This window comes from Camelus bactrianus, chromosome 4 (assembly GCF_048773025.1).
Source record: "Camelus bactrianus isolate YW-2024 breed Bactrian camel chromosome 4, ASM4877302v1, whole genome shotgun sequence".
Taxonomy (NCBI): Eukaryota; Metazoa; Chordata; class Mammalia; order Artiodactyla; family Camelidae; genus Camelus; species Camelus bactrianus.
This window is the reverse complement of record NC_133542.1, coordinates 43,114,447-43,140,184: the sequence shown is the minus strand read 5'-3', so window position 1 is coordinate 43,140,184 and position 25,738 is coordinate 43,114,447. Positions and strand designations below refer to the sequence as shown.

At 40.6% G+C, this 25,738-nt stretch overlaps 1 protein-coding gene across 1 annotated transcript; it reads left to right on the top strand.

The window, feature by feature from the left end:
* The first annotated feature begins 655 nt into the window (after nucleotides 1-655).
* NPAP1 (nuclear pore associated protein 1) lies at nucleotides 656-3,055 on the top strand. Its single transcript, XM_074363173.1, has 2 exons — nucleotides 656-862; nucleotides 899-3,055. Exons 1-2 carry the CDS (start codon nucleotides 656-658, stop codon nucleotides 3,053-3,055), a joined length of 2,364 nt encoding a protein of 787 aa, XP_074219274.1.
* Nucleotides 3,056-25,738: the final 22,683 nt, after the last annotated feature.

Sequence of the window (25,738 nt, the reverse complement as noted above, 5' to 3'; positions counted from 1 at the left end):
TCTGGCCTTTGAGGCCCCCGGGGCGGGCGTGGCGGGGAGGGCATGCCGATACACACACAGGCGCCGAGGAGCCTGCAGAGCAGGTGCCCAGGCAGAGTGAGCTCTGGAAGAGAAGACCTCCACAGTTCTGGACAGTCTCCATATGGTGGTCCATCTGGTGCCAAACACCTGGCACCCACAGCGAGAAGTCCCAGGTGCTAGGAAGTCCAGAAGGGGCCCGCTGCTGCGGCCACGCCCTTTGCCCTTTGACGCAGCTCCTTCACGTGCTGAGCTTGCGCACTCCCTGGCTTGCCCTTTCTCTGTGACGTGTACCATTGACATGTCACAAGCACCAGGCTGAGCCGTCCAGTGCCTGCTAGACCTCGAGAGGAGTCAGAAACTAGGGAGAAGCTCTCCCAGTTTCACACTTAATTCTCGGGTTCGTTTGGCGCACAACTGGTTCCACATGGGAAATTTCCTTTGTAAATTTCTTGCCGCGCCCCGCCACTGGCCCCAGCTTGGCTATCGCCCTCGTCCGTAGGTTATTCCTGCCAGGGATGCTGCCACGCCAGGCCGGGACCACCCTGCTGCTCCAGCGCCTGCTTTCCATCCTTGGCGCAGGCCGATCCATCAGCCTCGAGCACCTTTACCAGCTACCTTTAACTTCATACCAAAAATGCAGTATCCCATCAGGCAGGCCAGGTACCCCCAAGTGGGGATGCTTCCCTTGCTGAGGTGGGGGGACCCGCCAAAGAAGCCCGTGCTGTCTGCCCGTAATTCCATGATGTTCAGGCACCCAAGTACCACCAGGATCCCTCCTATGAAGGGCAAATTTTCTCTCCCTCGTTCACCACCTGAGCAGGTAGTCAAGGCTAGAAAGCCAGTACCATCCAGTCACATTCTGCTTCCTCGCCCAAAGAAGAGTGAGGTGAAGGTCCAAGAAGAGCCCAGAAAAGGAGCAGCAACGGAGGAGGAGGCTCACATGAAGACCAGAGGACAGGACGACTGGCACAGAGAACCCCACAGCACAGGGGATATGCCATTGACATCTAGGCCCCTGGAGACCAACGGAGTCGCCACGTTTCCCAAGTGCAGTCCTGAGCCTCTGGACCTCCTTCCAAGGCACCCAGAAGGCAACTTGAGTGAGAACACCCAGACGTCTCCGAGGAATTCCTCCCCAGAAAGCCATGTCACCGGCTCAGACAGCCCTGTTGGAGATGTCCTGCCTCCTTCAAAGCCTGATCCCGATGCTGCAGTGTTCTCTGCCCCAACCACATGCTGCTCCCTGCTGCCGAAGAGGCCAACAAAAGGGCTGGGTGAAGACCACCGGCCAAATTCACCAGGCTCACCAACTTCTGGGAAGGAGATGCAGCGTGAAAAGCCATCAGACATGCCATCAAGAAGCGCTTCTTCAGCGGTATCTGCCAGCAGTAGACGCTGCAAGCGGAAAATTCCCCTGCCGCTGCCGCTGCCGCTGCCGCCGCCGCTGCCACCACTACAACTGCAGTGGGGTCGAGGTGAGCTGCCCCCTCCTCCTAAACTTCCTTGCTTGGCTCTTGACAAAAATCTGGGCCCCTTGGAGAAGAACACTGAGTGTCAGTGGAACAAGAGCTTCAAGAACACAAGGAAGGTCATGGAAGACTGCAGTGCCCCTCAGCCTGCCCCTTCCTTCTCCCCACCTGCCTCGCAGGTGGCTACTTTCACTCTGAAGGTCCCTGCTACTACCACCCACTTGGCTGACATATCTTCCAGGGCCCCCATACAGTCTGTCCCCCCACCTTCCCCCACATCTAGACACACAGTCCCTAGCTCCACTCCTCTAGATACTCCTGCTGATTCTCTTCCTCCTTCGGGTCCCTCTCATTCAGTTGTAGCTACATCATCTCTTACTTCTAACTTCCCCACATGTCCTAGCACCTCAACCTTCTTCCAACCGTCCTCCTACAAAAACGAATCCCCAACACCTATGTGTATAGATTCTCCCCCTCCTTTGTCCTTACCTACCTCTCTTCCAGTCCCTTCCACCATTCCCACCACTTCTGTGGCAGTCCCTTCTACCATCACAGCCCTGGCATCAACAGGTTTGACCTCCCAGCCTACTTCAGATCCTGGAGTCACTAACATGGACACCACTCCCCATTCCTACAGTGTCATTTTTAGGTCTCCCCCAGGCTTCAGGGTGGAGCAGAGGCATCCTGCAGGGGTACCAGTCTCCACCAGCCCACCTGTGCAGACGGTCCCCCATCCCAACTCTCAGCCTACACTCAGGACCTCTGACGGGCAGCAGAGAGCCTCTCTCCCTAGGGCTCCTGTTGTCACCAGTCTCCCTCTTTCAGCTTCTGGGGCCATCTATGCTCCAACAGGCAGCACCTCTGCAAATGTCATGCCAGCTTTTGACATCAATGCTATGGATACCACGCCTCCTTCCCAGGCTGTCATTTTCCACTCTCCCCCTATCTCCAGGGATAATCATTACCCATTTCACATGATTGTTCCTGGTTCTGATAACACACCACCCAGTGGCAGCAATGCTGTGGCCTATGCCTCTCCTGGTTTACCTGCAAAGTCAGTCAAAAGACAGGCTGCACATTCCAAGCCTCTCTCAGACTCAGTAATTAGCTCTCAGATCATAGTTAGTGCCTGTAATAGGCAGGTGTCTAAAACCACTGGAAACCCAGTGGCCCCAGCACAAAATAAAGGCCTAACTTATCCTGCAGGCTGGCCAGCCAGAGGCAGCAGGATGCAACGAAGTTTGCTAGGTTCCCCATCTGCCACCATTGTGAACACCGCGCCAGCCTCTGATGGCAACCTGAATATTCTCCCCAGCGGTGCATCCACTACTGCTGGCTTTGGAGTTGCCACAAAGATGCCTAGCACCAGTAGTTCACCGTCTGCCAATACCACACCAGGCCAACCTGTGTTTAAGGGACCTACAACCCCTATGGATGGTGGGAGCTCTGGAGTCAATATGTCTGCCCTATGCTCCACTAATTCAGGGGTATCCCGACCACTCAACTTTAGGGCAGGACTGAGCAGGGCACCCCACACCACTTCTGTTCCTCCTCGGGCCAAATAGTCTGGGGTCCATCTAGCCACACTATGGCTGCTGTGGTAGGAGGACCAAGCACCATCCCAGTATTTGGACACATACCTGATTCCATCTTAAATCCAAACACCTGGGGCCTACCTGTGGCAAACACAAATGGTACAGTCATGGCAGGGAACAACACCATCCCTATGACTGGAAGTCCTAGTGTTTCCACTTTCCATAATGGCACCTGGGACCCACCAGGACACAGAAAATGTTCTACACTTAAAAGATCCATTACCCTGAAGAAGGAATGTGTGTCAAGGGACAGGTCTATCTCCACTTTTCATCAGAACCACACCACATCTGTTGGAACTGCAAGTGCCTGCACCACCCCTGGGGTTAGACACACTTCTAGTTCTACCCGCTTTCCAAACACCTGGGGCCAACCCGTCCAGAGTTCAGGCTGGGGTACAAAAAGGGACGACATCATTCCCACGGCTGGAGGACCTGGAATTACTGCTTTTCATCAGTATAGCTGGGGCCCACCTGGCCAATACCCAGGTGGTGCAGCTGGAGGGAACAACATCGCACCTGCACCCTTGATGGCAGGCCCCAGTATCAACACCTCCCATCAGACTTGGAACCCATCAATGCAGAGCACAGGGAATGCAATGAGGAACAGCACTATACCTGCTGTGACTGGATACACTTACGGTCCCCCGTTCATACAGAGCAACTGGGGTACCCCTGGACAAAAGCCAGGTGGTGCAATGGGGGCCAGCACCACGCATACTTAGAGAGGAACTTTTACTCTCTTTGACTGAGAGAGAAGAGTCAAAGAAACCAATGACCAATTCCTTTCTTCTATGAGGAAACTCAAAAATTAAGGAGATCTTATTCTGAAAACTGTGTAACCGTGAATGGACTTTGCTCCACTGGACGGCAGCTCAAGCCCCTTTAAGTGAAGTTGAACCTGCTCTCTGCCTGCAGCAAGCCAGAGGAACACAATTCAGCAGTGTGTGTGTATTGTATGTGCATCTGTGTGTAGGTTGTGTGTTGGACGCTGAGTAGTACATGAGCCCAGTTCATAATCACTTACTACTTAACTACTCAAGAAGTTCCAGTTTAGAGAACAGAATTTGAAGAACAGAAGAGAGCTGCATGTATCATCCATGGTGTCGTCCTGGCTTGACTGTTGACTTGGCCGACCCAAGCTCTTGGACAGTTTTCTTTTATCTTGGGACATGCTGTTTTTAGGTGCTTCCTTTCCCCCTACCCATTTGCCTCAGTGGGCCCTTATCTTTCCCAGTTTATGCACATATATATGTAAATAAACCTTGTTCTTGTTAATCTGCTTCTGCTTATGTGTCTTTGCTCATTGACTCAGCTGTAGAGGAAGAACTGACATACATGAGTGGTGATGTGTTGAGCCAGACTTAACACTGCAGAATCCTAATGACTGGGATCAGGACTGCACGTGCTGACTCTTGAAATCTGTGTTTTGAGTGTAAGGAATGACAATCCAGGAGGAACTAAGGTCCAAAGAAGGGAGAGATGCAGTGACTCACCCTTGCCTCTCTACATGTCTTTCTCCCCTCTACCACTCTGACCTCACTGGAGGCTAGATAATCTCCGATGTGTGACATGGAACTACACTTTATGATTTTAGATTTTTTAAATGTTTAAATGTCCTTTCTGTGCATCTTTTTATTTGATTTAGACCAGTCATCCTCACACATTGCCACTTCACCCAGAGAGGATGGATCTGGCATCAAGGTTCTTATGTCTGGAGAAACAAAGGAAAAAGAGTTTATGGCTGCTTTATGATTACTGAAAATTTAAGTTTACTTCAAACTCACCATGCTGCTTAAAATATCAGAAAAGATCCCCTTTAATGACTGGCTTGGCTCTGAGGGAATCCACTAAAACATCAAATCACAAGAGTTGTAACCACGCCCATTTCTGGCTGACGCTCGAGTTCTACTGGGCCTCCACTAGACTTAATGAGTGCAAATTTCCTGACTCTGTGGAGTCCGTCTTCTAGTTGGAACGGAGAACAGAAGCGTATGTAACTTATCCGGCAGGTTAGCCAGTAACAAATAATGTGGAGATTAAGAAGTGTATGGTGAACTGAGACTATGGGCAGAGAGAGGCAAGGCTTTCAGGTTACACGGCAGACAGGGTAAGCCTCACTGGGAAGGCGGGATGTGAACAGTCTAGAGGCAAGTGAGACAGATACCTGAGGGAAAAGCATTCCAGATCACGGGAGTAATCTCTCCAAGGCCCAGAGGAAGGATGCCAATGTCCTCAGGGAATAGCTAATAAATAATGTGGCTGCAATAGAGTCAGCAAGTGAGAGGGAGGGAAGGAGGAAAGAACAGAGATGTTGGTTGAATTTCTGGCATCACCATTTATTGGCTGCATCATCACAAAGAGTTGATTCAACCTTCAAATGTTTCAGTGAACTCAGTGCTTTTTCTATGGCTTATTTACCTGATTTTTGGAAAGATAAAGTAATGTAGGGAAGTGACTTACAAGCCATTGTTACTGTTCTATATATAAAAACAGATGGATAGACAGATAGACAGACTGGATGAATGGATGGAATAGATAGCAGATACTAGAGTTATGGACTGAATTTGTGTGTGTCCCTCCCCAAATTCATATGTTGAAACCCGATCCCCAAATGTATGATGGTATTTGGAGGTGGAGCCTTTAGGAGGTAGTTAGTTTTAGAAGAGGTCATGAAGGTGGAGCTGCCATAGCGGGATTAGCTCTTACAAGAGGAAGATACACTAGAGCTTTCTGTCTTCACCATGTGAGGATACAGCAAGAAGGTGGCTGTCTGCAAGCCCCCCAAAAAGGGTTCTCACCAGGAACTGGCTCTGCCTTGATCCTGGACTTCTCAGACTCCAGAACTGTGTGAAATGTCTGTTGTTTAAGCCACCCAGTCTATGATATTTTTGTTACAGCAGCCTGAGCAGACTACTACAGATAGGTAAGTACGGAGATGATGATAGATACATCAGTATATAGATGACAGATAGAGATAGAGAATACATTATGTATGCTTAAGAAGTTCCTTAAGCAATAGTACTTTGAATACCTTCACCAGGCAATTCAAATAGGGAGATCCCTATTTTAGAGGGAGCACAAAAGTGCTTTCTTTTATGAAGTACACACATGGAAAAATATGGTAACTCAGCCTAAAAATGCACAGCACTAAGCCTAGTGCAACATTTATGAGATTAGCCCTGTAAAAACAAAGAACATCATCACAGAGAGGTTGCCAGACTCCTCCAGGCACCCTGCTGCCTGATTCATTCACTCTAAGTTCTTTGTCACACTTTCAGAGGATCAAAACTTCTGCCCCTTGGCTTCAGAGAATCTCCTGCCCTTTGTAGTCACAACTGCCTCCTAGAAGCAGGGTTGAAATCCATACCTTCTTTCTGCCAGTATTACCAGGGACAAATTTTAATTTTAAAAATTCATACTTCTTCGAATCCATGTTCTTCAGTCTACTGGCTTATAATGCTGACTAATTTTACATAAATTTCCTGTGCCTCTGTTTCCTCACCTGTAAACTGAGGAAATGGATAAAACCCATTACATGGGATTGCTTGTGATGATGCAAATAATAATGCATTTCCAACCTTTAATGTCCAACACACAGAAGCACTCAAGAAATATTAGCTATTATCACTTCTTATAGTACAAACTTTCACCCTAATCTCATCATTTTCGCTCTGCATGAAACTATTTGTGCCCCCACAAACAGTTCTCTGCCTTTCCTTTCCCCTTATACAACTCACCTTCTGTCAATAACATGTTTGTTTTGTTTGTGCTGTTAATATTTACATTTTGTTACGTGATCACAGCAAAGTGTCCTATGTTTTATCTACAGCTTGACCCTCAGAGTTGAAAACCAATAAACTGTATTGACTAAGTTTAGCTCAATCTTGGGGAAAAGAGTGTGGTAGGATTATATTTTCTTCTCTCCAGGTATGGGTCCCCACTTCTATCTTTAACATCAATTGTTTAAACTCATGCTATATTTTAGTTTGCCTTTGACTTCAACTATTACCTCTTCTCACAAGATTTCATTACTTTTCCAAAAATTCGACTCATTTTCTTCTTTTTTCTCCTTGCACTATTTGTCCATAATAAAGTTATTTTTTTTTAATTTTCAGACTCAATATTGTTTACTTGGCTGGGTCTCTTCTTTCTCCAGAACCCCTGCCTGTCCCCTACTCAGTTTGGAAGTTACAAGACCAAAATAAGGATAAGATCCTAAAGGGGACCAAATTGCTTTTAGGCTAGGCAAGAAATGCTCACTAATTGCTAATTATGGGAAATGCATAATTCTGGCCTCATCATCCTAATTTCCTAGCTTTGTGGGAAAGCTGGCAATCTTTATTTCAACTAGTTCTCCAGGTAATTATGAGGCTGGTGGTCAATATTTCATATTGTGCCAAATACTGGTCTAGGCCATTAGGGAAATCTCACCAAGGGCCCCATATATCTTGTAAGATTAAAAATTTTGTATGGAATTTCAGGCTAAAACTCTGGTTAGTAATAAGCAGGGTATTTTTCCTGCATGTATCTCTCAAGAACTAGACAGTGGCTTATGGAAGAGTTGAGAATTTCAAACTCATGGATGTCTGTCCTTCTTGTCCCTAAATATTTTCTTTTTAGAGATCTAGAAACTGCCCTTGACTGTGATAAGTGTGACCAGAGCCCTCCTTGAACCAATCACTGCCGTGAACTCAGGATGATGTGATGTAATGAGGCTGCCTGAGCAGCAGTTCATACTATACCTGAGACAGAGCTGGTAATGGTTCTCTCAGCAATCCCAGGACAGGAGCATTGCCCTCAGATACCCCTTCCAGGTAGGAAAACTGAGGCTCCTAGAACCCAACAGGTGGTAAGTGTTAGAGCCATTATATGCTAGATTCGTCCAAGGCTGGGGGGACACGGAGAGGACAGAAAAACAAAACAAAACAAAACAAAACCACTCCTAAAATATTGTCTTTTTTAGGTAAATAGTACCTCTGTTTTAAATCTAAGTTGGAGATCAGAGACTTTCTTAGAAGTAGGCTTCCATAAGATGGAGGACAGATGAAAGTTTATGTGCCAAGAGATGGGGATTGGTGGGGGATGAGGGGCACTGAGTTAAAGGGCTCAAAACAAGCTCTGTTAGTTTCTAATTTGCCACTGGACTAGCCCAGGCTGTTGTATAGAAAATTGGAGATACTGACTGGTGAAATATCTAAGTTAGCTATATGGACAATCACTTAAAAATATTTTTCTGTTTCCCTTGAAACACAACTATTTATTTCACCAAATACATATCTCTAAGTTACCACAGAAAGTTGAGTAAGTTAGATGTTTGGAATTTGCATTTATTATTAACAAGCACAACTGTAGTGCTCACACTATGACAAGTACTATTCCAAGTGCTTAGCAAATATTAACTCACTTAATCCTCATAATCGCAACCCTATACGTAGGAATTATTTGTAATATTCACCTTTTTTTGGAAGCTGAGGCCCAGAAAGGTTAAATAAAGGTTAAATAAAGCTTGTCCAGTGCCACACAGTAAGTTGGTGGCAAAAAATCCAGGATTTAAACCAGACCATCTAGACTTTTGTCATTTTGTTGTGTCACTTTATTTTAAGCTATATTTAGGGAAGGGACTAAGGTGATAAAATCTGAACTAAAAGGAGAAGGGAGAAATGAGAAAATGAGTGATCTTAGAAATGATGGAGGATTCAAATACCTACTATGTGTCAGACATGCCACTGTGTTTCCAGTCACACATTTTAATTTGAGTAACAGTTCCTATGCATTAGCTCCCTATGGCTGCCATAACAAATTAACACAAACTTGATGGCTTAAAATAAAATACTCATTTCTTAACAGTTCTGGAAGTCAGAGGTCCAAAACCAGTTTCACTGGGCTGAAAACAAGAGTTGGCAGGGCCGTCCATGTCCCTCTAGAGGCTTTAGGGGAGAATCCGTTACTTTACCAGCATTCCTTGACTTTTGGCCACATCAACCCAATCCCAACTGCAACATTACATTCTCTTTGGAGTAAAGTCTCCCTCTGGCTCTCTTTGTGAACACCAGTGAATATACTGGAGCCCATCCAGGTAATCCAGGATAATCTCCTCACCTCAAACTCCTTAATTTAATCCCACTGGCAAAATCCCTTCTGCCTTTTAAAGTGACATTAACAGGTTCTGGGGATTAGAATGTGGACATCTGGGGGCAAGGGTATTACTCAGTCTACTACAAGACTGATACTGTTACTTTTCTCAAACGCAGGAAATGAAGTTTAGGGAAGTAGTTTGTCCCACGTCTTGCAATGTTCCAAAGTAGAGATTTAAACTCTGGCTGTCTGACTTTAGGACACAAACTGAACCATTTTAATCTGTGTTTTTAACTGCTGCATATATTTGGTTAAGAGTCACACTTAGGTATCAAGACCCCATTGAATAAAACAGTATTATACTCTCTTCTCTTTCACTTTGTCTGGTGTACTTATAAATCTCACCCAGAATAGAAGAGCTCAGAAAATTGTTATGCAGGCTTACTAGGAGAAAGCATTTACTGTTCGATTTGTGCTGAGTAATGGAAGGGTTTGTTTTTTTTTTTTATTGAATATGCTAACAAGTAGTATTATTACCATTTTACATATTTAAACAACCAAACAGCAACAACAAAAAGCTATGGATGCAAAAGTTTCAGAGACATGTCTAAAGGCATCCTGGAGGGCAGAAAAGGACCTGGTACCAGATGCCAGATGCCCAGGACTGAATTCATTCTATCCAGTCCTGATTAGGCACCTGTTCAGAGGGACTGTGACTCATCACACAACATCTGAGTCTTTACACCCCAGCTCCAAGATGGAAATTAGCCAAGGGATCGCAGATACTTGTACTAATCACTAATCCATAATCTTTTATCCCCATCCTTTGTGGGAGAGAGCTTGGCACTTTTAAAATCCTCTTCTGCTTGAGAAAGAGCAGAGCAGCCTTTGCTCCTCTGGCTGTGACCTACTGTGCTTTGCAAAGGTGATTTGGCAAGTGCAGCTGCAAACCCATCTCCAATATCAGACATCTATGGAAAATTCCAGTCAGGTTTTAGACCTAGTCACAGTACATTTTCCTGAGGATCAGTAATGATTTGCTGAGGATCAGTAATGCTCTCCGCATGCTGGCTGACAAGGGCATGATCTCTGCGCTTATTAGACTCCATTTGTCAGCTCCTCTCTGACACAGTTGTCCACGGGATTCCTCAGGAACATCTGAGGTATTTAGGCACCATTTCAGGAGCTGTGCCTGCCTATATCCTCTCATATCTTAATCAACATTTCCCAGTTGAGATTATAAATAATTCAACTTAGGTGGGTTGTCAGAGGCATTCTTCCCTACTCTACTTCATTTGAATCTCTATGCCCTTGAGTTTCACACATGCGGCATCACATATTCCCCCTCATCACTACTTTCAGGAGTCAGGGCTACGAAGGTAATCGGCAAGTTCATTAGCCTTTCCATTTCTTTCCCTCTTGATTGTTTAAGAGTGATTTGCTAGAGACTGCGCATTCCGATGCTTTGCAAAGCTCTGTGGTGCAGAGACAATATTGGAATTCTGCCCTGGAGAAACAGACATTCTATAAGTCGTTCTCCTTCTCTTATACAACATAAAAGGGATTCATCTGTCATAGTTACTCAAGGTTTCTCTATGTGCATTGCCAAGACTTGAAATACTCCACATTTTCTGTTGGAAGGTACTCTGCATTCCATGATATTAAGTCCACACTATATAAGAAATTTAGTCTAACCTCTCATCTGTTGATTCATGAGGTTTCCACTCCTCACACTATTGTGAAGAAAAGTAATTGCTGGCCAAAACCTTGGTCGAATGTTTATGTTTCCTAGTTTGTCAGTTAAGTTTAACTGTTTAGACTGCCTTTTGCCATGCAGAATTCTTTAATTTTTATGAAGTCAAATAAACTGTCTTTTTCCCTTATGATGTTTCAGTTTCATGTTCTGCTTAGGGAAAGACTTCCTCATAACAAGAATATGATTTCTTATCCTACTTTCAAAAAAATTTTTTTAACATTTTTTATTGAGTTATAATCATTTTACAATGTTGTGTTCTTATCTATTTTATATTCTTCTAGGTGTTTGTTTCTTACATAGAATATTACCAAATGTTTGCTATGCAGGCAGCCCTCGCTCTGAATAGTTCACCTGTGCATGAATTTCAGTTACTATGACTTAGTTAAATAATCCCAGTCCCCCAATAAAACAATTCAAATTTCAGTTACCACCATGTATTAACTGTGAGGAAGTACATAAAATACAAACTTCACAGCCAGTTCTTGAGTCCACAAATCACTGTAGAAATAACAAATGCATATCATGACCAGCGAACAATCAGGTCCTTTCTTTCAAAGTCTGTGGTGCATGTTATTTAATTCATATACAGACAGCAAGACCCATGTATTATTTAGAGCTGTACTGTTTAATCTCCAAAATTTTGTAATTTCCCATCTCTCCTTTTTGTTACTGAGTTCTAGTTTAATCCCACTGTGGTCTGAGAACAGACTTCATATGATTTCTGTTTTATATTTGTTAAAGTGTGTTTTATGGGCCAGAATGTGGTCTATCATCTTGGTGTATATTTCATCTGAGATTGATACAATATGTATTCTGCTGCTGTTGGGTGAAACAGTCTTAGATGTTTATTATATCCATTTGGTTAACGGTGGTGTTGAATTCAGCTATGTCTGTACTGATTTTCTGCCTGCTGGATCTATCCAGCAGGGGTGTAGGGATGCAGAAATCTCCAACTATGACAGTGGATTTATCTCTTCCTCCTTGCAGTTCTATTAGTTTTTGTCTCACAAGTTTTGATGCTTTGTTGTTAGACACATACATGTTAAGAACTGTTATTTTTTTCTGGAGAATTGATCCCTTTATCATTATGTAATGCCCCTCTTTGTGCCTGTTAATTTTCTTTGCTCTCAAGTCTGCTTTGTCTGAAATTAATACAGCTATTCAAACTTTCTTTTAATTAGCGTTAGCATGATATATCTTTCCTAATGCTTTACTTTTAAGCTATATGTGCTTTTATATTTAAAGTAGATTTCTTGTATTAGATCTTGTTTCTTGATCCTCTGTGACAATCTCTGTCTTCTAATTGGTGTATTTATTCCAGTAGTATTTAAAATGACTATTGACATTGTTGGATTAATATCTACTATATTTGTTACTGCTTCAAATTTATTACCATTATTTTTGTTCCTATTTTTATATTCCACTATTTTTCTGCCATTTATAGTTTTAATCAAGTGTTTTACATAATTCCCCTTCTCTTCTTTGAAAATCCAAACATGATGCACTGGGTGAAATTAACTGCCAATAAATAGGCCTTTAGTGATGTGGTACTACAGAAGTACTGTACGGTCCTATGCTTACGTCTCAGTCTTACAGTGAGCACATGCTCCTCAGCTATGAACTTCACAAGTGCTTCTCAGTATCTTTCCTCACCTTAGGCGAGACAGAATGGCTGGACTAGGATACTTCCTTTCCCCCAGGTCCGTTAGGCTCTGAAAAAACCTAACCATAGGTTAGGCCTCTGACAAAACAGCTTCTCTTGAGGACAGACCTTATTAAAAGTAACAGAAAGCTCTGGTGTATTTCAAATTGTTCCTTTTTCCCTTCCCCTGCCAGAACTCTAAGGGGATTTTTCTCTGACCTTCACCTGGTATTGACAACATGGTGGAGTGCAAGAGACAAAACTCACAAAAACATAGGGGCCGCCCTGGAGTTTTTAACTCACAGACTTTTCCACAGTGAGCCTCCAGTGATTCATCAATTACAGTTCAGATTTTCCTACCTTAGTATTGGTTTCCACAGAGATTTCTGCTCTTGGGCTTCTGCTCCAGTAAGTTGTTATTCTTTGTATCTGACTGTCTGCCTCTCCAATTTTGGGCACAGTGATTTTCTTCATGACCTCACTTCTCTAATGGATCTAAGAAAAATTGTTTATTTCTCAATTTGGTCAGCTTTTTACTTGTTAGGACAGAGAGGGAACTTCTAAGATCCTTCCATGTGGGACTCAAAATTGGAAGTCTCATAAGTTGTTTTTTTTTTGTTTTTTTTTTTTTACAGTAGAATAAAACATGTTAATTCTCAGTATCTGGAACGTTTCAGGTTGCGGTGTACTAACTAAATATAAGGCTTACTATTTTTTAAAATCTATCCATAACTTTATAACCAACAGGAAGAAAGTTTCTAGTGTTTTGTCGGGAAGATTTTAAGGTCATGAAACAGTAATACTTTCCCCATTAATCGTTAAGATCACTTTGCTCAGGTCAGCTTTTGTGAGCAGTTCTGTAGTTCCATAGTGCGGACAGCCTGTATGTCATTTATGCTGTTTTTTATTTCTCATAGATACCTAGGGGCCTCTTCTGTTTTAATGAGATACTGATATAGTGCTATAGCATATCAGACTTTTGGAACTACTGAAACATTGGCGTGTGTTTTGATACTGGGTGTGGACATTTCTCTCCTCATTCCAACGTTATTCTACTTTAACAAATCTGTCTTATGATGGTAAGTCCTACTTGAGCATAATGACTTTTTTTTAAATATGTTGCTGGAATCCACTTGCTAATATTAAATAGAACCTAAGATTTTAAAAGAAACGGTGCTTTTTGGTTGCTCTTTGGGTAAATTTTCCATAACTGATTTTTTTTGTATTAGGACTCTTCTACCTTTTTTAATAATTTGAAGAACAACTGATGTCTTTCTAAGGTGTAGAACTTTGATTATATTTTCTAATTTCATAAGGCTACTTGTATTTTCTACTCAAAATATGAGTCAATCTTGGCTGCATATAATTTATTCAATAATCAGATTTTGTCTAGATTTTCAAATGTGTTGGTATAAAGTTAGAATAGCATTCTTTTCTAACTAAAAAATTCTCTCTGCTTTATAGCCAGCCAGTCATATCTCTATCATATTTGCCAAGTGCCTATTTTAGTAGTCTTTGGAACAAGCTTTTGGTTTTGTCAGGTTTACTGCTCTTCTTTTCTATTTTGACTTTTCTCTTTATTAATGTCCTTCCACTCTTTCAGATTTACCTTGCTCTTTTTCTGTGTCCACTGTTCAATTCCTGTAGCCTCGAGAGCCATTTTCAACAACTCAACTAGCTCTGCCAGCTGTGTCATGGCCACTCCATCATATGCCATCAGAACTTAATCTCATACACTAGGTGAAGACTCAGCAGCCTTACTTTGCTTTCAGAATTGTTCTATGTCCTCAGATCCTTCTCCTAAATTAGCACTATCCTCAGGAAAAATTCTAGCGGGCCTCATGCTGCTTATAAATAAGGCTTGCCTTTCCTCCACTTTCATAATAAAAGATATGTCCACCCTTTTTTTTTTGGTACTGATCAAAAACTTAGCAAGACTTCTTTGTACTTCATTTAAATCCAAAAAATAAGCAAGTCTTCATGGATGCAGGCTCACTGAAATGTCATAATTTAAAACTATGTATGACCTTGAAGAATGACCCTTTCAAACACTCCATGGTCCCCCTTTCTTTCTAGGTGTCCACTGTTTTCCATTCCTACAACATCTTTTACACATGGTCAATTTGTGTCATAAGCTTTTCCTCCCTCCCACTTCTGGGTATATATCCAAAGGAAACATAATCATTATTTGAAGAGATATCTGTACTCCCATCCACTGCATCATTATTCACTAGAGCCAAGGTATGAAAACAACTTAAGTGTCCATCAACAGATTAATAGATAAAGTAAATATGATGCATATATACAATGGCACATTCAACCTTAAGAAAGAAGGAAATCTTATCATTTGAGACAACATGGATGAACTGGAGGACACTATGCTAACTGAAATAAAACTAAGGCAAATAATGTGTGGTATCACTTACACATGGACTCTAAAAAAAATAAGTAAAAAAAACCTCTTCCTCCCAGGACATTTTCCTCAGTAGTATCTAGCAGCCTCTACTATGAGCTGCATCTTTTTCTTATTGGTGGTACCAGGTCACAACCACAGGGAATCTGTGTATTTACTGATAAATACAGGTTATAGTTTACCTTTTTTTTTTTTGTCTTTGTAATTCATTTTTTCCACTTCTGGCATCAGAATCTCATTTTTCTTTAGGAGAAGTCCTTGTATTTTAGGTAGGTTGTGTGTCTCCTCTCTACCCCCATGACTTGCGCCTGGCTAGTCACAGTATATTGTATATACTCCACATGTCTTATGTACTTATTTCTCTGTTTTCCATCATTTTCCCTCCAAATCTTAGTCTAGTTTTTTTTTTTAATTGACATTAGTAATCCTCTCTTTTGTTTGTCTAAGGTAGTTAAACCAATCTTCTGAATGCCTAATCTCAGCTATTGCTTTTTTAATTCCAGAATTTTCCTTCAATTGCTTTTCATAGATACACTTTGCTTAAGTTGTATATGTTGTCCTTTTTTTTTGAACACATTAATCATAATTTTTAAATAATAGCTTCATTGAGATATATTTTTCATACAATTTAAAGTGTGTAATTTAATTTGTTGTGTTAGCTATCACCGCAATCAATTTTAAGACACTTTCATTCACCCCCTCTCCAAGAGAAAAAGAATCTATTATCAGTTACTCTCTCCCTAGTTCTCCAAACCCTAGGCAGCCACCAATATACTTTCCGTCTCTATGGATTTGCCTATTCTGGACATTTCATACAAATGAAATCATACAATTACTTAGCATGTTATCAAGGTTCATCCATCTTACAGAATGTATCAGTACTTCATTTCTTTTTTATGACTAAATAATATTCCATGGTATGGATATACTGGGTCTTATTTATCAGCTCATCAGTTAATGAACATTTGGGTTATTTCCACTTTTAGGCTATTATGAATAATGCTGTTGTGGATGTTTTTATGCGCAAATTCCATACACAAGTCTAGTCTTTAATTAATAGACTCTTTATTGAGCTGTTTTTGGTTTGCAGAAACTACAGAGAATTCTCATACCTCCTCACCTCTCTACCCAATCTCTGTTAACTAAAGTCTACAGTTTACTTTAGAATTCACTCTTTGCTTTGTACGTTAAATGATTTTTGACAGATGTGTAATAACCTGTATCTACCATTACAGTATCACACACAATAGTTTAACTGCCTTTAAAACTCCCTGTACTTCACCTATTAATACTTTTCTCCCTCCTCACAACTTCAGGCAATCACTGATCTTTTCATTGTCTCCATAGTTTTGTCTTTTCCTGAATTTCGTATAGTTGGAATTATACAATACATAGCCTTTGCAGATTAGCTTTTTTCCCCACATTTAAGCTGCTTCCATGTCTTTTCATTGTTTCATAGTTTTCATAGCTTTTTCTTTTTATTGCTGAGGCTATTCCTTTGTATGGATATATCAGTTTGTTTATTCATTCACCTACTAAACATCTTGGTTGATTCCAGGTTTTCACAATTATGAAAAAAACTGTTATAAACATCTATGTGCAGATTTTTAATGTGAACATAAATGTTCAAATTCTATGGGTAAAGTCCAAGAAGCATGACTACTAGATCACTATATGGTAAAGGTATGTCTAGTTTTTTAAGAAACTGCCAATTATCCTACTAGCAACAAATGAGCATTCCTGTTGTTGTGCATCCTCACAAGCTTTGGCAGCTTACTTGCCATTTGTATATTTTCTCTGTTAAATCAGTTTTTTTTTTTTTAACCAATACCTGATAATTCCAATATCTTGTTCTCCTGTGCTTGTTTATATTATTTTGTTTTTGTTTTTTAGTTTTTGATCATTTAGTGTTTTTCCTGGTATGTCCAATTATTTTTATATTAAATATTTGGCTTCAGTTATTTTAGGGAACTATAGAGATACCACCACATTCTGGATGTTATCTTTCTCTTGAAAAGATTTACTTTTGCTCATGGCAGACAGTTATTATAGGGACTGATAACCTTAATCCATTCTCAGCTTGAGCTCATTCAAAGTTAGTTTTCAGTCTTTGTGAAGGGTGGTCTACTTCTGGCTTGTCCTTCCTCTTAAGGTATTGCCCTTTGGGATTACCATGTGAAAGTCTGGACTCTCCTTGTTCCCAGTACCCTTGTACTTGTCAGGCTTTAAACATAATGGTTCCCCCAGCTCTGTGAGACTAAGGATATGCTTAGCTTTCAGTCCCTGAGTTCTTGCTTCTTGCTTGAGCTCTTGCCACTGACTTCTGCACTTAGTCTTTTCAGCTCCTTTGCTTTTCATCCCCTGGGCTGTAAGATTTGAATCAGCAAATGCCCCAAGGAGGAAAGATGTGCCAAAGTTCAAGCTTGCATCTGTGTTTCCCTTCTCTCCAGAATCTAGACCACATGTCTTTGCTCCACTCTAACATTCTGATGCCTTCAAAAAGATGTTTTCTCACTTTATCCAGGTTTTCTGACATTTCTTCAAGGCTTCACCTGATCTTATTTTATTATTGAACTATCATCTCAATTTTCCCTAGGAAGAAAATTTAGAATTTTGTGTTTAAAGTTATTTTTTATTTTCTATATTAACTCAGTTTCTGTAGACACCTTTTACCCGATTGTTATATCTAGTCCCTGTGTCACCATTAGTACATAGGTAACGTGTTATCAAGAGGCTAAGGATATTGGGAGGAAATACCTGATGAGTGGTATGTCTCATTCTTTTTATTTTTCATCTCCCTGTTTATTACTCTGGCAATCTAGATTGGCCTTTCTTGATTTGATCAAATAAGGAACCCACTATGGCAAAGACCTGACTTTACTCTCATAAATGTCTGCATGTTAGGATTAGCTAAATGATGAACGTCATGCCAAGTTTCTCTGCATGAGACTTCTGAAGAATTTCACAAGCCCTTTAATTGGCCTCCTGCCAACACTACTCAAATCGTTGAGGTTTTCTAAGATTCTGTAGGTCAAACATCTCTACTTGCATATCAGATGAGCTCTTCTCTCTTTCCTAAGCTCATTTGTGGGAGGTTACCCCTTGGTTTATTTTCTTTTTCCCATCCAATCATATTTGTTCATAAATTACAAAAGCCCTCAAAGTACCTCTCCCCCACCTTTCCCTTTTTATTGCACTTTTAAATATTAGCCATATATTTGCATATCTCTTCCTTAATTATAATGGAATACTGGAAGGCCACATAATTAAGTATGAGCCCCATCAACCTATGAGTCACACAACACCTTCCTCCAGGCCTAAACTTGTAATGCCCACTGGTTTTCTTATAATATCTTGTATGTTTCTAAATTTGTAATGATTAGTTAATTCTTGAGTTATGTTAGGGCTTGAAATAGCAAAGAATCATAAGGAAAAAAATTACATGCCTGTCCCCACACAGAAATATCCTAAGCTCCACCTCAACATTTCTCAGACTGGCCTTTCACAATATACAGTCCCAACAGCTGATTCTAGTTTTGCTCTGAAAATAGGGCACTATTGTCAAGTAAGTTTGAATAAGACTAATTAAACAAAGTGAAATCAATTCCTCCTTCCAAAACTTTTCAGAGTCCATAATGTAACAGTGTGAAACTTGAATTTCATAAGGGAATATAGTGTACAGCTTTTCCCAAATGCTTTTGCCTCGGACAACATTAACATCATCTAAAACCAGTGTTTTGCAGGGCAGAGATTGTGAAATGCTGCTCTCATCATGTAAGATAACAAGTCATTCTCAAAATCCATTCTTCCATCTGTCTTTTTTCATGTTGTCCTTGCCACCTGGAATGCCTCTCATAAGCTCCACCTGCTAAAACCCTACCCATCTTTTAGGATTCAAGAGATAAGAAAAGGCTTCTACTACTAAGAAGGCAAAGAAAGAAATCCCTTCCTAGGGGTCTACATTCCCTTCCTAGGAAAAAAATATCCTGAACTACACCACAGTACCTTAATTCTATGAATGAGAATATGCTGTGTTACTTTGAGTTCTGCACAAGTCAATGTCCTGCAATATATATGGATATGCATGTTTGATCTCTAACAGGTAGATTTTGCCAGTAACTTTCACCATGAGCCAGATTTAATTATTAAAGAAGCCATTGTGTTTGGCTCAGCCTTCATACCCAGGGAATATTAAAATTAGAATGCTCCCTAGATATCAGCAAATCTATACACCTCATATGCTAAGTGACAAAACTGAGACCTTCCTAGACTGGATAGTTTACATTAATGAAAGATAAGGAAATAAGAAATTGGCAGATCTATCTTTTAGATTAAGAATTTTGAGATTTTTGTAGAATACCAGGACATTATCTCCACTGATAGAGACAATGTGTTTCTTATTCATCATTTCCTATTGCAGCAACCAAGAGAAGTAGTCAAGAGTTATACAAAGTGAAAAAGAAAACTTCAGAAACTCCCAATTTATATACAAAGGGAAATCTATCATTGATGTTATTTAAGCTAACTGGATGTGGTTTATCAGCTACACTGAGGAATGAGGAATTGTCCACAGGATTAACATGTCAGTCTGTGCCATGGGCTCCCTCTTATGTCATGGTCAAGTGAGTTAATGGTTACTCAGCACTCCACTAAGCACTTGGAGACCATTATAAAATTGGACTAAATCTTTATTTGTGGTATATCTTTATTCTTCTTTGGTGACCTTGGGCAAAATTACCTCTCCTATGTTTTGATAAATTCAAGTATTGAACAGGGCTAAAGTTTCACAAGCTCTTTTGTCTGGATGGGGGTTAAGGAGGATCAATGAGTTGGAGTACTTCTAGATTTAAGAATGGTCAGAGTGAGGAAGAAGAGTCTCATGCTTAACATAAAAGAAAACTGATTAACATTACCTGCTACCTTTTAAATGTTCCCAACTAGCTTTTAAATATTCTTAAGTGATCATGAAGTATATGGGTATGCTAGGAGGTAAAGGAGTCAACTAAGAATATTCTGTAAGAGTTTGTGGATGTCAATAAAGAGGGCAAGGAAAATGGAGACCATACGAGTATTAGAAAAGGATTTGCTCTGCCATAATAATGGAGTCAGGATGAGAATAATAAAAAGAATTGCAGATTTAATGGGAAAGAGAAAGCAAGGATAGAGAGGCAAAAGTAGAAAAATGAGACAAATTTGGAAAAGGAAATGGAGAAAATAGGATGAAAGAAAGGGGTAAGCAAAAATGGTAAACCAAATGACACTCAAAACTTAACATGACACACACTGAAGATGTACCAACAATGGCCATGGTCATTACACTCAAAGAGTTGCTTCAAAGACAAGTATAAATAGAAAATTTCATACAAATGATCTATAGACACATGAAAAAATGCTCAGTATCACTAATTATCAGAGAAATGCAAATCAAAACTAGAATGAGGTATCACCTCACACCTGTCAGAATGGCCATCATTCAAAAGTCCACAAATGATAAATCCTGGAGAGGCTGTGGAGAAAAGGGAACCCTCCTACACTGCTGGTGGGAATGCAGTTTGGTGCAGCCACTGTGGAAGACAGTATGGATATTCTTCAAAAGACAAGGAACAGACTTACCATATGACCCAGTAATCCTGCTCCTGGGCATATATCCAGAAGGAACCCTACTTCAAAAAGATACATGCACTCCAATGTTCATAGCAGCACTATTTACAACAGCCAAGACATGGAAACAACTTAAATGCCCATCATCAGATGACTGGATAAAGAAGTTTGGTATGTTTATACAATGGAATACTACTCAACCATAAAAAATGACAACATGACATCATTTGCAGCAACATGGATGTTCCTGGAGAATGTCATTCTAAGTGAAATAAGGCAGAAAGAGAAAGAAAAATACCATATGAGATCGTTCATATGTGGACTCTGAAAAAACACAAAACATAAATACAAAACAGAAACAGACTCATAGATATAGAATACGAGCTTGTGGTTGCCAAGCGGACGAGGGATGGGAAGGGACAGACTGGGATTTCAAAATGTAGAATGGATAAACAAGATTATACTGTATAGCACAGGGAAATATATACAAGATCTTATGGCAGCTCACAGTGAAAAAAAAATGTGACAATGAATATATATATGTTCATGTATAACTGAAAAATTGTGCTCTACACTGGAATTTGACACAACATTGTAAAATGATTATAACTCAATAAAAAATGTTAAAAAAAAAAAGTAGGAAGACAGTACAATAGAAGATAGAGAGGTAAAGAGAGAGATGTAGATTAAAACATGTAAAGAAGAAAGAAAAGGGGTTAAAGGAGAAAAATGTGGAGCACAAAACTATCACAAGATTGGCCTTACTTTACTGAATAATTGTGGAACATTCATACTTTGAGCACTATAAAAATTATAAATGAAGGACAATAACTACTTTTTATTGTAAAATGCCAGTACTTCAGTACTTCACATGCATTATCCCATTGTTAATCCTCAAAACAACCAAATGAGGCAGAAATTCTATTTTCAAATGAGTACACTGGTCTACAGAAAAGCTGAATAATTGCTGGCCAGAGAATGAATTCATGATACCTAAATCCATACTATACTCTAGAGGGAAAAATAAAAGCAAAAGAGGTTGACAATTCATTAAAAAGAAAGAACAAAGAGAATAAAAACAAAAATAAAAGAAATCAGAGAGATACATTTGAAGTAGGGCCTCTGATTAATGCTAGCTGGAAATAAAATACCAGCATCACAGTTACACCAGAGATACAAGACTCTTAATTCATATTCTCTCTGATACGTGCAAACACAATCACACATGGAAAGGTTCTGAGGGACAATTTTCTTGGGACTTAACCCTCCTTCATTCTGAATCTCCTCCCTCATATCCCAAAGCAGAGTTATGGAGGAATTAAGAGTTGACCAGCTGAGAACTGATTCTTTATTATCTGAGGATCCCACCATCAGACAAAGACAGCAGTTCAACTGTTTATACACTTGTAAGACTATATTAAAAGGTAAAGGATGGAGATAAAATTGTTGCTTCTATTATTAAGTGCTTACTGCAGTCACTGTACACACACACCTTACCTAATTTTTATAACAATACTACACATATTGGTGCTAACTTCTTGACTTTACAGATAAAGAAGCTAAAGCTTAGAGAAGTTTTACAACTTGCTCATGATCACTCAGCTGATCAGTGAGAAAGTAATTCTAAATACCCAGAACCACAAGGCATCCAGTTGCTCAATTCTTTAGAGTTTCCAGGAGCTAAAAGTCCAGCAAAATAATACAAGTCAAGTTTCCAGAGAGCTGCAAATCCAATTTTAAATTACAATTATTTTGAAATGTTCCAAGTAAGAGAGGTTGGTAGGGTCAAGGAGTTTTGGAATAAATTGAAATAATTGGAGACGTTCTGTAGGAGTTAGATCTTGACCTCTGGTTTAGAGGAAAGACCAGAAAATAGTTGGTCAAATGAACTAAGATAAGTTGTCTCAGGCAACTGCCAGAAAAACCATAAATCATTAAAGAGTCATCCTCACTACTCAGAAACAAAAGGTCTTCTTGGGGCAATCATCCATCTAAATTTCTAAAGTTCCTTTCAAGCTCACGTATCTATGATTCAGAAATTAAAGTTTTAAATCATAACTGACAACTGCTGTGGCTATTACCCTTTGCCCTTAGGAACTACCACTCAAAATTCCAGAATTATTCTTATTGTTTACTGTGTAGACTTCTGACACCTGAGTTTGAGAGATTTCACTTTGTTTTTACATATTTTATTGAGGTATAATATACATACAGGCAAGTTTATGAAACTCGATTGCTTCTGCCATCCAGATTGCCCATGCCAAAGGGAGAGTACAAAGAAATAGAGAATACTGTGATTTCTTTATGTTCTATTTAGCATTACATCCATAACTTGACATTCTGTTTTCATATTGTTTGTATTTGCTGGTTTAATGTGAGTCTTCTCCTTGAGAAGAGAAATTGTATATGGAATTCTAAAAATTGCATGTTTCCAAGTCCCAAATCCGAAGCAAAGCCCTGGGCTTTGGTAAATTCATCCAAGTGAAAAATCTCAGCTTCAGGTATGAGAAAACGTTCTTTTGTCCATATGCCCCTACTCAATTCATCTTACAATGGTTCTTATTTAGAACTTCTAAATTAAAGACCAAGTATTAATCACAATTAATATAGGGAGGGTGCCAAGATGGCAGAGTAGAAGCATGCACAGGTCACCCTCTTCCACAAGTACATTGAGAATTACATTTAAAGACCCATCAATTTGCACAAAACACTTACTGAACTTTGGCAAATATCGCTTACTTTAAAATACAAGAAGATTTCTCACAAAAACTGGTGGGGTTGGGGGCAGAGAAAAAGGAAATCAGTGTGAGATCTGTCTCATAGGGAAGGAGCAGCAAAGAAGAAATACTCCCTTCATGCTAGGATACCCTCTCTCCAGCCAGGAGGTCAACAGAGACAGAAACAGAGCCTCAAAGGCTTGGAGGAGAAAACAGCAGCCACTTGGCAGACAGAAATAAGAGAAACTAGCACACAGGATCCCTGGGATCCCCAACCCTAGATGTGAGCCCGCAAAGAGGAGCCAGGACTGGGTACTGGAGATCAGTGATGAGCCCGGGGAAAGGGCTAAGGCCTACTGTGCAGGGGCAACCTCAGGAGGCTGTGGCTGGGAGTGTGTGCAGAAAAGAACAGCTTGGGACCCTGACAGAAAAGCTCATGCATGTTCAGGGAAGGGGCAGAATGCAGCCAGGCCATAGCTGCTGTCTCCACTCAGTACCATTGTTGGCATGTGCTCACAAGAAGAGAGGCAGTGTTGGGTTGCAGGCATCATAATCTCTGAAGCGTGGCTCCCAGATGGAATCAAGAACTGAAACTTGAATTCACACCCAGGAGCCCAGCAACTTCACAGGTGGGAATGAGATTTATTTACAGCCTCAGGCAGAGTGGGTGCTGGTGCCACTGGTGGGTGGATTTGCTCCCCTGGTACCTTTGTGGACCCACACTTCTTAAGACTCCAAGCAGAGTTCTGGCACATGGTGGGGGTGGGTATAGTGTTTACAAGGGACCTGTGTACTGTAACGTATGTGGAGGTAGGGCTGGGGTCTGTGATGACCCTGCGACATACTGTGGATCCAGGTGTGTCACTGCACACACATGATGGCGGGTCCTAGTGCTTGAAATCAGCAGATCTACACTGGTGGCTCTGCAGGTGCAGAGCCTGGGGGACACCAGAGTGGGTAGCTGACACTCCCACAGTTAAGGTGAGGACCAAGGTAGAATCAACAACACCTATTTTTTAAGCCTGCATAACAAGTGACAGACAACACCAGAGAGGGCACTTCCTAGTGGACATCTGCAGAGCTACACTCAATGGCTCTTCTTCCCAGCTGAAGCACCTCAACCCTGTCTGCCACACACCACAGCACAGAAATGGGTCTTGAAGCCTCTATTCCAACAACAAAGGAGCAGACCCAGCCACTGTCAGGGCTGACAACCACAGAACAACAAAGTAAGCCCCACTTAACAACAACAAGGCAGACTCTGATCACCACAACACCAACCACACCCCTAATCAAAAGGGTAACACACATAGAAGAAAGACATGGCAACCATCCATAAGCAAAACAAAATTAACAGACCTGCACAGTCTACACAGAAATGCTCCCACTAAAAAACAAAAACAAAAACAAAAAAACCCACAGCCGTTCAAGACCACAGTACATAACTGATACTCCTAAATCAGAAAGCCTCAGAAATATAAGTAAAATAAAGAAGCAGAGGAACCACTCCCAATTAAAAGAACAAGAGAAGTCCCCTGAAAGGATGATCAATGAAATAGACCTCAACAGTCTAATACATCACAATTTCAAAAGGGGTTGATAAAAGCACTGAAGGGAATAAGAGAGACTATGAACAGAAATGCAGAATACTATAAAAAGCAAAGAGAAGTTATAAAGAGGAGCCAATTAAAATTAGAAAACTCAACGGCTGTGATGAGAGCTGGGCTAAAGGCAGTCAAAAGCAGACTAGACAATGCAGAAGAATGAATAAGTAACTTAGAAGACAGGATAACAGAAGTCACTCAGTCAGAACAGCAGACAGAAAAGCAAGTAACCAATGAAAGCAATATAAGGGATCTATGGGATAATATAAAGTGCACCAATCTATGCATAATAGGGGTACCAGAAGGAGAATAAAGAGCAAAGAGGATTGAAAAGGTATTTGAAGAACTTATGACTGAAAACTTCCCAAACCTAAAGAAGGAAACAGAAATCCAAGTACAGGAATCACAGAGGGTCCCAAAAAAGAAGAAACCAAACAGACTTACACCAAGACATATTATAATTAGATGGCCAAAGTTAAAGATAAAGAAATGATTCTAAAGGCAGCAAGAGAAAAACAAAGAGTTAGTTACAGGGAACTCCCATAAGGCTTTCAGTTCATTTCTCTACACAAACACTGCTGGCCAGAAGGGAGTGGCAAGATATATTCAAAGTCCTGAATAAGAAAAAGCTGCAACCTAGAATACTCTATCCAACAATACTATCCTTTAGAGTAGAAGGAGAGATAAAGAATTTCATAGACAAGCAAAAACTAAAAGAATTCAGCAATACTAAAGCTAGGCTAAAAGAACTATTGAAAGGTCTAGTCTAAACAGAAAAGAAGCAGGATGCTATAGAAAAGAAAATCATAATTGGAAATGCAATAACTACAATGAGTTACAAGGGA

Coding starts and splice junctions, on each gene's coding strand:
- NPAP1 (XM_074363173.1), top strand. CDS start 656: ATGCAGTATCCCATCAGGCAGGCCAGGTACCCCCAAGTGGGGATGCTT. Junction 863..898: donor TAGTCAAGGCTAGAAAGCCA/GTACCATCCAGT, acceptor CCTCGCCCAAAG/AAGAGTGAGGTGAAGGTCCA.